This window comes from Euwallacea fornicatus, chromosome 6 (genome assembly GCF_040115645.1).
Source record: "Euwallacea fornicatus isolate EFF26 chromosome 6, ASM4011564v1, whole genome shotgun sequence".
Lineage (NCBI taxonomy): Eukaryota > Metazoa > Arthropoda > Insecta > Coleoptera > Curculionidae > Euwallacea > Euwallacea fornicatus.
In genome coordinates, this window is record NC_089546.1 from 1,488,895 (window position 1) to 1,501,209 (window position 12,315).

The 12,315-nt window shown below is 33.8% G+C and overlaps 1 protein-coding gene across 4 annotated transcripts in view; it reads right to left on the reverse strand.

The window, feature by feature from the left end:
• LOC136339587 (fibrillin-2-like) overlaps positions 1 to 12,315 on the reverse strand; it is a 137,563-nt gene that overhangs the window by 69,068 nt on the left and 56,180 nt on the right. For all 4 annotated transcript variants that reach the window (XM_066282953.1, XM_066282952.1, XM_066282954.1 and 1 more), the window contains 3 exons: positions 11,943 to 12,251; positions 8,848 to 8,988; positions 8,531 to 8,793 (listed from right to left, as the gene is read on the reverse strand). In XM_066282953.1, coding sequence (XP_066139050.1) covers positions 8,531 to 8,793; positions 8,848 to 8,988; positions 11,943 to 12,251 — 713 coding nt within the window. The remainder of the gene's footprint in view (positions 1 to 8,530; positions 8,794 to 8,847; positions 8,989 to 11,942; positions 12,252 to 12,315) is intronic.

The following is a 12,315-nucleotide window of genomic DNA, read 5'->3' on the forward strand; positions in this document are numbered from 1 at the left end:
GCGGCTATCACAAAATATCTCACCTATATTCCAACCGGTCAAAAATGTTATTCATTCATCCACCCTGAGATTCCTTGAAATTACTCATTTCATTGTTAAAATTCGTTGTTCATCAGCTTCGTTCTTCAGTATTTTTTTCAAGCGTATTTCGAATTTACCCATAAACGGATTACTTTTGAAACACTCCTAACTACTACTCACAGTGGAAATGTGTCACTGATTTTTCTAGTTAGATGTTTTATGTATGTTTACGTAAACGAAACTCGAGACCGTACATCCTTTAAAAAAACAAAATTCATCAACAAATTTCCTAAATTTCAACTATTTGTAATTTTTCCTTAGTTACATCGCTAATTTTTCTAATAAATTTCTATTCAGCTCTAAAAATTTAGAGTCATGCAAAGTAAAGTTGCGAGTGGGTTGTACATGGTCAAAATCTTCCCACAAATCACTTAAGAATGTTTTGTAGATTTGTACTGAAGGTTTTACTACAAGAAATATTCATAGTTCTAGCTCGCGAATCGGCAATATAAAATAATGGGAAAACTCAAAATTAAATGAAAGTAGCAAATTGTATTTCTTCCTGAGATACTTTTGCTTACTTGTCCTTAGAGAAGGAATCGATGCCTTCGAGAGCATTAATGCTCCAAGGACATTCAGAGTGCTTTCCTTCCATATAAAACTCAATAGTCAACTTTATTATTTCAAAGCTCCACTTCGACGATATGATACTCCCTCAAAATAAATTCTATAACATCAACAAGTTTTCTTCAGTATCAAGGAAGGTGTGCTTATCAGTACCGTTCTGGTGATTGATTTTAGTCTACAGCAGAAGCTCTTGGTGGCTATAAATGTATGTCATACAGATATTGAGGATTTTTCGTAACAAACATATCGTGATAGAAACAAGAAAGCTGTTTCATTTGAGCAAGGTTTTGTCAGTCTCAACGTAACTATGCAAAAAGCCTTAAAAAATTTCTAGCTCTAAACATTATTGCAGAACGTTCTCCACAACTAACCATCATCCGCTGGTAGCGTTGTTCAATCCAAACAATATGAAGAGTTTGAGCCATCATATTGCTGTCATTCATTTCATTGGATATGGTTTTCATATCGAACGCATCCGAAGGTACGAATTTGATTAATCCCATGCGTTATTCTGTTGAAGTTAAGATGTTAGAAATGAGCCCAATGACCCAAAAGTAAATCAAGTTGTCGCTATAGTTCAAACTGGCAATAAATTCGATGAGACTCTGGACACAAGTTGTTCCTCGTAAGGTTAAATATTCATTTCGTCTAAAAGGACAACCAAAAATACATCTTCGTTTACGCCAATTTCTTCTAAAGCGTCTACACTAAAGTTATCCTAAAATTCGCCGAGTGAAAAATCAAACCCTTTACTGTTTCTTCGAGAGAAAAATACCGTACGTTCTCGAGAATTATCTCGAAAATTGTTCACAGACTGCAATCAGTGTTTCAAGGCCCATCAAGAAAGTACTATATTCATGGTCAGATGCTAGTAAGCCTTGGTCACGAATATACCTAAACTTGGACGTATCTCATAAAAGTAAAGTATTTCTTGTGACCGAAGCTAGTTATTCTCATTACGTAGATGTAGAATGTAGGTTTCACCCGCTGCTGCAATAGCTACGATTTTCTATCTAAGAAGGGTTTTACGTCAATTCGGAGCACAATATGTTTCCTTCAACTGGGTTTATCCATCATTGTTCAGTTCGATATACAAGTTCAGGTGCGTTTACCAGTCAGAATGCCCCAATCCAATAACTTTGCATATCAGGTAGTGCACACCGTCATAAAGGCCCTTGATGTATTTAAAGACAATCTTAACTCCATTACGGTAGGTATAACTGTACACCACACAATAAATTCATAAATAAAATATTTTTTTAAATATACCACACACGTATTCCTTTTGATATTTTACGAAAGTTCAATTCCAATCATAAAGCAAGATTTCATCCATATACAAATTTTTGAAAGATTTGCCACCGGGTTTGTGAGTCAAATCTGGAAAGGGTCCAACAGGTTGCTTTCATCAACTTCTGAATTGAATCCTCTTGGTATCACAAAACCTGTTCCAGGTTCTTTTGATTGGAAACAATTACTGAAGCTTTTCATTCTCACTCAATAGTCCGTTGCCGTCACCTCATATGGCGTTCGTTTTTGTAATATTGCAAATTGGAGGACATTCGGATTATTCGATGACTTCCGATTATTGCTCACCGATCATGTAGAGTACTCAAGGAGCTGGTAAAAACTAATAAGACGACATAGTCAAAAATTAAAATGTCAAAGGTAATAAGCAAACTAATCAACTAAAATCTGGAGCAACTCCCTCAAGCAAAGTTTCTCGAAACGACTCTACGTTCGCGGTGTGCCATAAGGTAATCAAAAACTCTAAATTGTTGGCCATTAAAACACGCCACGGTAAATAAATTATGCAAAATCCTAAATCTTTTCTGTTTCTTTTTATTCCTCGTTACTCGTTATAAACGCAACACTTCTCGAAACTTAATTTTATATTAAGGAATATTGGCTACTTCCTACTTCCAAAATGTTCCATTAAAACAATTATTATTAGAGGTAAATTAATTAGTAAGTCTATGTAGAACTCGCGCATTTTTGAATGTAATTTATCATTAGTATTTGATTTCTATTTTCCGTAAGAAGTTAATTTTAAAGTGAAACTTTCAATGATGAAACCGTTCGATTTCTCAGAAAAATGCCTGCATCCAGCACTAGACGATCATACAGGCGCATCGAAAACGAAACAGGGGCATTTTCGTGTATTTAGAAATTTAAATTTAAAAAACGCTCGGACATGTCAACTTTATATCCGAGGGGATCACATTATAAACGTTTACTCGCTCCTTTCACATCAACCCCCTAGCCGGGGTGAGTCAAACCCCTAAAATCTTAAATGGGAAGTAAGGTCGAGTAGTACCTTGTTTGAAAGGTCTTAAAATTCTCGTTAAAATGATTCCTATTTTGACCAATTTTGATTAAGCAATTTTCAAGGAATCCGGAAAAATTAATTCAAAAGATGTATCATCTGGTATGAATTAATGATGTGATGAAATTGCTAAGGACTGTGATAAAAATAACATTGAGGTATTTTTTTAAGGTTCATGAATTCTGATAATTTCAATCATTTGCGGGAAGCGTAGCGGCCCTTCTTTTTTGACTTGGCTGGAAAGACACATAATAGAGATAATGCATTGTTATCGTGTTTGGAATATTTTTGCAGAAAATTAAAATAAAAACTTATTTGGCCCTGATTGTTAGTGGTAACCAGTATTTCGTGATCAGTTTTGAATATTCTCGTGCAATAAAATGTATTTTAGAATATATTTATTTTAATTCCGTTTACGTTTTGCAAATCAAAAATAGTTCATTCGATTGCAGAAAGAGTAGAAATCATTCAATTATTTTATGAAAATCATCAGTGTGCTAATCGGACCGCTCAACTATTCAACCAGAATCACAAAGACAATCAAGTGTAAAGAAAGTACATTTTGGAATTAGTTCATAAATTTTGTCAGACCGGCTCTGCAGCTAATGAAAAAAGAAATGATGGAAATTTTCTCAGAAATGAAGCAATCGACGTTGCGGTTTTAGGACAGGTTCATCTGGATCCTACACTAAGTACTCGTCAATTGGATACTGTAACTAGAGTCAGTCGATACACTATTCAAAGAAAATTAAAGACCTATCATTTTCATCCGTATAAGATTCACTTATTACAAGATCTGAATGATGATGATTTTGACCGTTGTTTGCAATTTTGCCAAACTATAACTGAAAGAACAATTGGAAATATCACTTATCTATTCACTATCTATTTTTCTGATGAATGTTCTTTTTTTATAAACGGTACAGTGAATCGTCATAACTGTCGATATTGGTCAGATGAAAATTTCAAGATTTTTCATGAGGTGCATACCCAATATCCACAAAAATTAAATGTTTGGGCTGACATCTTCGGCGATCATCTTGTTGGTCCTTTTTTTTACCTGGAAATCTCACTAATGACATATACCTACAATTCTTACAAGATGCAATTGATCCCGCATTAACTGAATTATTAGAAAATGATGAAAATTACATTGAGAACCGGTTGATATTCCAGCAGGATGGTACCCCTCCCCATTACACATTATATATCAGAGAGTGTTTAAATGAACAGTTTCCAGATCCTTGGATTGGAAAGAAAGACGCTACTGAATGGTCTCCACGATCATCAGATTTATCACCTTTGGATTTTTTCTTTTGGGGTCACTTAAAAAGCAAGATTTATACAACCTAATCGGACCCTTTAGATGACCTTCGCCAAAGGATAATAAATGAATGCCGTCAAATAACACCTCAAATGCTCTAAAATGTGCGACAGCCATTGGACCAAAATCTGTATTACTGTCTAGAAACTGGTGGTCGTCACTTCGAACACTTAATTAACTAATACGTAGATAAACAAAAATTGCTAAACGCCTTAATATTATTTTTACCACAGTCCTTAGCTATTTCATCACATCATTAATTCATACCAAATGTTACATCCTTTGAACTCATTTTTCCGGATTTTTTTAAAATTGCTAAATCAAAGTTAGCCAAATTGGGAATCATTTTAACGAGAATCGAAAGACCTTTTAAACAAGGTACTACTCGACCCTACTTTCCATTTAAAATTTTAGGGGTTTAATTCACCCCGACTAAGAGGTTGATGTGAAAGGAGCGAGTATACCTTTATAATGTGTTCCCCTCGGATATAAAGTTAACGTGTCCGAGAGTTTTTTAAATTTATATTTCTAAATACGCGAAAATGCCTTCGTTTCATTTTCGATGAGCCACTCTATATAGCAACTGTTCAAACTTCGCGAACTCAAAAATGGAATTATTGTCACATCGGATTTCATCATCTCATCAGTATAAATAGCCCACTTTCTATTATTATTCAATTTTAAGTTAAAAATTAAAATGTATATTAACTATCAATTATTCAGCTTAAGTAGGACCAGAGTTATACAAATTCAATTTCTTATTCTTTTACTTAGACGTACGTAAGAGCATTTGATTATTTATTTGGTAGAGTTTTATCATTGAGTTGTCTTTGTCTGTCTTGTAATGTAAAGTATTTTCTATTATTGAAAACCATGACTATAGCCAATTCAATTTGGACCCTCACCAATGGGATCTCGGAAACTAAAGGAGATACGAAGAAGTTCAAATTGCGTAATTTAGTTCTTGACTAAATGCCATTTTCAAAGTTTGAATTTCCTAAGTATTTCCGAAAATATCCAAAAAAAGCTAAAAATTATTTTGTTTAAATGTTAATTGACAAAATTGCCTAAAACCACAAGAACATTTTCATTGACACTTTTTTTCAGCTACATAATGACGTTTTCAAATTTTGCCATCCGACTATTGATCTGTCGAAGAATCCAATGTCGCGCCCATAATAAAAAATAAAGTTGATGAAGGAAGCCGAGAAAAGAAACGTCGGATGGCAAATCTAAGAGCGTCATCGTGTAGCTAAGAAAAAGTGACAATGAAAATACGCTCAAAATTTTGGGCTTGCTTATCAAATAACGCTGGAGAAATAAAATCAAAATCTCCAATTTTAAGATTTTTTCGGATATATTTGAAAATACTCGGGAAATTAAAATTTTGAAAACGGCATTTGGTTAAGTGCCAAATTACAGAATTTTGTCCCCTCTTAAACTTTTTTGTATCTGCTCTAGTTCCCGAGACCTCAATGGCGAGGGCCGAATTTCAAGTGACCTGAATACTTCCAAGAATACTGATCGATATATAGACTTCCTTTTTCGCTTGGTGATATTATCATATAAAGCGATCCTTATGATATTCTCTTTCGTAGATTTTCAGATAAAACGTAAATGTACATTACACAGGAACTTTTTTATTTAAGACTAAAGAATCGGATATAAAATGAAAAAACTCAAAATTTCAAAATCACATTTTCACAACCAAAACGGATGATATACAATAAAAATGAATAGGTAATGTTTCTTCTCTAGTATAGACGGCAGCTTTCATTCTCCAACGCACTTCTGCTATTAAAATTCTAATTTTTACTTGAAAAATTGTTTTTAACTTTTCAAGCAAATAATTTCCTAATTTCTCCAATATTTGTCGTTGCCGTGACCTCACCCGTCCTCCAACCATGTCCCACAAATGTTCTATTTAATTCATATCAGGACTCTTTGAAAGCTAGCCTATAGTTTCAACATCTACTTCATGCAGATGCTTATGAGTAACTCCAGCGACATAGAATCATGCACTATCAGGCATTAATAAATAAAAAGTGAGAACCCATAATTTGAGTGAAAAGCATCACAAGAAGGTCAAGTATATCGGTAATATGCCTGGCAGAAGTTAGAGAACCACCGATCATCACTAGTTCGGTAAAGGCGTTTAGATTAATGTCACCCAAATCTCGGCAAAAAATACATGGTGCAAGCCCTTCGCCTGACGTCCTCCATACCCTTTCATGTCTATCAGGAGATCGTACACAAAATATGGATTCATCCGAGAATAATAACTGCACCCAATCGACTTTACTCCAATTTACACGTTCTCGAGCAAATCTTAATCTCTGAACACGGTGTTCTTCGATAAACTGCGGTCCAGGAGCTAGGGGCATTTCATACTCACTAAACCTTGTTCTTATTGTACATCATAAATTTAAACATATCTAAAGTTTTGTAGACGAAAACCAAATTAGGACCAATAGCGTGTCGATCTCTAAGGGCACTTAATCATAAAAAATGGTCATATATCGCAGGAGTTACCCTCGAGTGACCTTATCCTCTCCTGCAGGAATAACCTCCAGTCTTTTGTAGCCTATTTGCAATTCCTCTTTGATTAAACCCTTCTTCTCTTCTAATTACTTCTTCATTACTTAACTATCCTCTCTGTACCATGATACAGTAATAAAATGTTTGTGAAAATTGTCATAACACCCTTATAGTGAGAAAAGTAAATTAAATATTTTTTTGAATACAACAATTCGTTGTTATTCGAAATGTATATAAACAACAATATGTTTTCATATTGAAATATTTCTATTTATCTCATTTCAAAAAGCGAAAATTACGTTTAACAATTTTTTTTCAATATTCACGATTAATGTTACAAACAACAATGTAACTTTTTTCAGTTTCCGATATCAAACGGGGGAAAATTAAAATATTAAAACGATCCTTCAAACTTACCTGGGAGCGGAAATTGAAAAAAAAATATATTGAAAAAAGTATAAATTGCTGTTTACCCAAAACCAAATAATGAATTTCACATTAATGTTAATTTTGTAATTTTGGAACTATCTACGCCTCCAATTAAAAAATTAATGAAATTCTATTATTTCTTATTGGCGATTATGATAGCGGGTCTAACCCAATGGAGAAACTTCATTACTAGGACCTTTCGTATATAGATAAATATGCAAGAACATATTTAAATCTATCAACGAACCACTGTATATACACTGAAGCAATAATTAAAGTATCACAATGTCCCAAGGATAAGCTCTAAATGTCTGAAAATGTTTCCCGTATTCCCTTAGCAAAACATCTTGCACATTTTTCATGGAAATCCGAAAGAGTAAAATTTAAGAAAATACATGCTGGGAAGACTTCTGAACCGACATTTCATTTTTTGTATTAAGAACATTTAAAAATATTGAAAAAGAAGAGTTCAAATTTTAACTTTCAACACCTTGTATATATTCGAAACTATATATTTTCGGACAAAGCATATTTTCTCCAATCGTCACCATTTGATGAATAGTATCTCCCGGTTTCGGTTATCACATTGTTAATGAATCACCATGTATATCACGATACTATTGATCTCAACTGACTTCCAACTTTGACAGAGCTTGACTTTTTATAACTTCAAAAACTTCATAATGTAAATCTAAATTCCTTAACTGTTCTTGTCATTTAAAATCTTAGTGACTCATTTACTAACTTAAAATTCTCAAGTATTACAATATTAATTTAGCAATCAAAAAGACACTTTCTGATACCTACAAAGCCGACACTATTCGATCTTAACGATCTCAAAATCTATCCTGCAAATTGAAATTGTCAAAAATAACCCTAATCCACTCTAAAATCTTTCAAAGCTGATGATTTTTTTCGTGAAAATCTTTGAAAACGACAATGTTGGCCGCATTTAGCAGTGGAGGTGATCGTCCTACGGCTTTGCGTCTCTTTAAAACTCAAAACAAGAATGACATCAGCTACCATTTAATTGAACTAGAAGCGTAACGTGTCATTGAGCGGAATTCCCAATAGTTGTGCAACTGTTAATTCTGCTACCCGTCCGCTTTTTCTTACAACCTCCGAAGATGACACTATTGATTTCAGCTGACCAAAAAACTCTAACAAAATTTTAACATTTGACTAAAAATCTGAATACACCTAATTTTAATAATCTGCAATATTGAGCAATTTGTGCACAGTTAATAACCAAAATTCATACTTGCCTCATGACATTCATCTACATCCCTGCAATTGTGCTGATCCACCGACAAAACATATCCAGAAGCACATTCGCAAGTGAACGATCCCAAACTGTTTCTACATCTCCCATTTCGACACAAAAATGGCATCATGTGACATTCATCTATATCTACACAGTCATTGTTGCTGCTGAGCTTGAATCCTGGGTTGCAGTGACATTTGTAGTTGCCGATCAGATTAATGCAGCTGCCGTTGTTACAAATATTGGGATGTCGCTGACATTCATCTGAAATCCGTTTAAATTTTTTATGTGGTTTTTAGTGGTAACAAGTCTACAGACCAATGTCCACACAACTGTCCCTGGACGGAGTTAGTCGATATCCAGTATCGCAAATGCACTGGAAACTGCCTTGTAAGTTCTTGCATTCCCCGCTTTGACAGACGTGGGGCCGTTCTATGCATTCATTTACATCTACGCAATCTTTAAAGAAAAGAAGTTCTTTAAACTCAAATTCCGGTTTTAAAAAAAATTATCGATGAGATTGAAAATTGACTCCAAAGTAAACGATAATTAAGTAGGTATACTAATTAAATAGTTGATCACTTCTAAATTAATAAAATATCATTTTATAAAAAATTTTAGTCTGGATAAGTGGTCAGCTAACATTATGATAGTGGTCAATATGAAATTTTCAAAAAACTTCAAAATAACGAATCAATTTGAAATCATTTAAAATATGGCAACAGCGCAAGTCAAAAACCAGTTTTTGAACCAAGTTAACCACTAGATGGAACGCAGCTCAAAGCACAATTTTGCCAACATTTCGAGTTTCATATGAAAAGACTATTTAGACATTTTTCTAAAACTTAGAATTAGCAAGGAGATGGACAAAAAATCTTGAAAATGCTGAAATATCATTTGAAACACTTTTCACTAATCAATTCGCTTTTGGAGAACAATGGTGCCAAGTTTCATCTAGCTGAATTAGTTTTGTCATCAATAAATACATTAGAACTAGTTATAAACTTTGACTTGACCAAAAAAAACCGTATTGACTTAAATTTGAAAGACATTTAAATTGTACAAACCAAATTCCAGACGTCTGACAATGTAGCAATACGTTAAACAATTTTTAACGTGCGCTCTTGCCAAGTTTCGTACAAAACGGCTAATTAAAAAATTTTGCAGTAAAAAAGTTGCAAGTACTCACGAATGTTGACTTATCCAGAGATCCTACTGTCATACACTTTTATAATAAGACAAATAAACAAAATAGTGTACTGTTGATGTAGTTTTCAACACTTTACAGAGGAACTTTTAAATCGCAACGTTGCCAAATTTAATGTTCCATCCAGAGAAATTCTGACTTCAAATTCTCTTAATCTTAATTTGACAATTGGGAAATCCATAAATCGGGTACGTTACATACATAGATGAGACACTTTTTGACGTGAGGAGTTGCCAAATGTCATAACGGAGCAGTGTTTATGTAATTTGTATTCAATAATTTAAATAGATTTAGACAGATCCCAAATCCCTACTGACTTCCAATAACAAGGAAGTTAAGCAAGTCAAAATATGGTTGTGGTTTAGCATGCTCGGCTTTTAAAGTATAACGTTGTCACGTTGTACAGGGTGATAATTTTAAAACCAACGGCATTTCATATTTCTCTCATTATTGACGATATGAAAATTTTGTAAAACACGTCAAATTAGGTATTAAGGGGGTCAAGTTTCGAAGTATTTGTTGTTACATTACATTCCAATCCCCTCAGCCCCAGGGTGAAGACCCCTAAAATTTTAAATAGCAACCCCTAATTTTTATGTGCTTTTTGATATACTTATGGAATTCTACCAGTCTTTTTTCTTGATTTTTTTTCAAGATTTAGATAATTTACTTCACAATTCGGCAAAACGTTTAAAATCGATTCCAATGCAAGTAACGTCTTAAATTTCAAATTGCAATACGTATGCAAATTTAAGACAGTTCCATTTTCACTTACACTCCTTAAAGGATACGATAAAACTAATTAATATTTCATTTTCCTACCTTTATTAATTTATGAACTGTTGGAAATTATTTCCGTTGCAAGCACAAGTACAACCGATATTCAAACTTTTCGCGAAAGTTTTTAAATGTCTGAGGTGAAATAGCCCTACATTCTTAAATAATTACTTATCGAAATATTTCTGCTGAGTCTGGTTGGGTTTTAAACTCTATCGATTTCAAATAATTTCATAAAGAGAAATCAAGTGATATGAAATCTAGAGATCTAGGTGGCTATTCAGTAGGTCTTCTCCTACCAATCCGCATTCCTAGATAATAAGTATCTAACCACTCTTTTACTGGGCGTACGTAAGAAAGAGGTGCTCTGTTTTGTTGGAAATGCATCAAATTTTCATTTAAAGTTAAATTTCTATTGACGTTATTTTGATTTTCCGCTGCATGAATTATCAAAAGCTCCGTAGTTGTATCCAGCATCTAAGCATAAACTTTACCATTTACATTTCCGTCTATGAAGAGGAGACTAATGATGGCATCATCGAAAATGCCTGCCCAAACGTTTATTTTTTCAGAATGTGGTCTACGTCCTTCTCTAACTATATGAGGGCGAAAATCCAGTAACGGCAATTTTGTTTGACTTTGCCATTTAAGTACAAAGTGCATTCAACGATAAAGCAAATATTTTTTATTAACTGGAGCTGAATAAAACTCGATACATCTGTCGGACTCGCTATCCTCTAATTTTTGGGTAATTTGAAGCTTGTATGTATAAAATGTATGAAGCTTCAACACTTTTTCGCTGATTCACGAGACACTCCAATTATGTATGCAGCTTCACGAAGCAACATAGTAGGAGTCTACAAATTGGCGAACTACTTCAATTTACTTCGCATCATTTAACTATTTGACTCAATTCTTTTGTTTTTACAAATAGATTCAATTTCTTCAACTATGGTTATTATGTAATTTTGAAATCGGTAAATATATCACAAGTGATAGTGGATCTTGGCATGGTCCGAATCTTTATTGACTTAAATTTGCATATTTTGGCAAAGTTATAATAATCATTGCTCGTTTTGTGCATAAAGGAAAAATAACATGGTTCAAAATATAGTATGGACATTACGAATAGATGGAGTATCTTTCAATGTATAGTTAATAGATTTTACGTATACTCAAACTAGAAGAGCTTTAGCAAAGATTGCACTATTTTGAAACCTCAATGGTTCCAACTTGGATTTGCAATTGCGCAGTATAATTGTCAATTTATCACTAGATGAACCATGTTATAAAGAATACTTATTGACGATATTTTAAGCCCGATTGTCCAAGGAAAATCTAAGACATATTAAACGACCTGTATGTCCAAAAAGGTTCACTTATTTTAGAGTCCACCAGGAAACTTTTAGTTTGTTCTTTTTTAACCTACCCAAAAAGCTGGATCCGTGTTTATACCCCTCTGGACACTGACACTCAAAACTTCCGGGTAGATTCACACACTGGGCGTTTCCAGAACACGGGTTCCTATTGCACTCATTATCGTCAATACACTGGTGAGAGTCTGTATCATAAATATATCCCCTATTGCACATGCACTCGAAACTACCCGGGGTGTTCATGCATTGTCCATGACTGCACATTGTCGGCATAAGCTCACATTCATTGATTTCAATTGATTTATTCGTCATGGGATTCACCACAAATCCTGGAGTTATACCGCAGAGTGTCTTGTGTTCATCTATGGAAATACAAACAAATAACGTTAAAATTGAAGAAAGGCATTGAAGAAAGTTTTGAGAGAG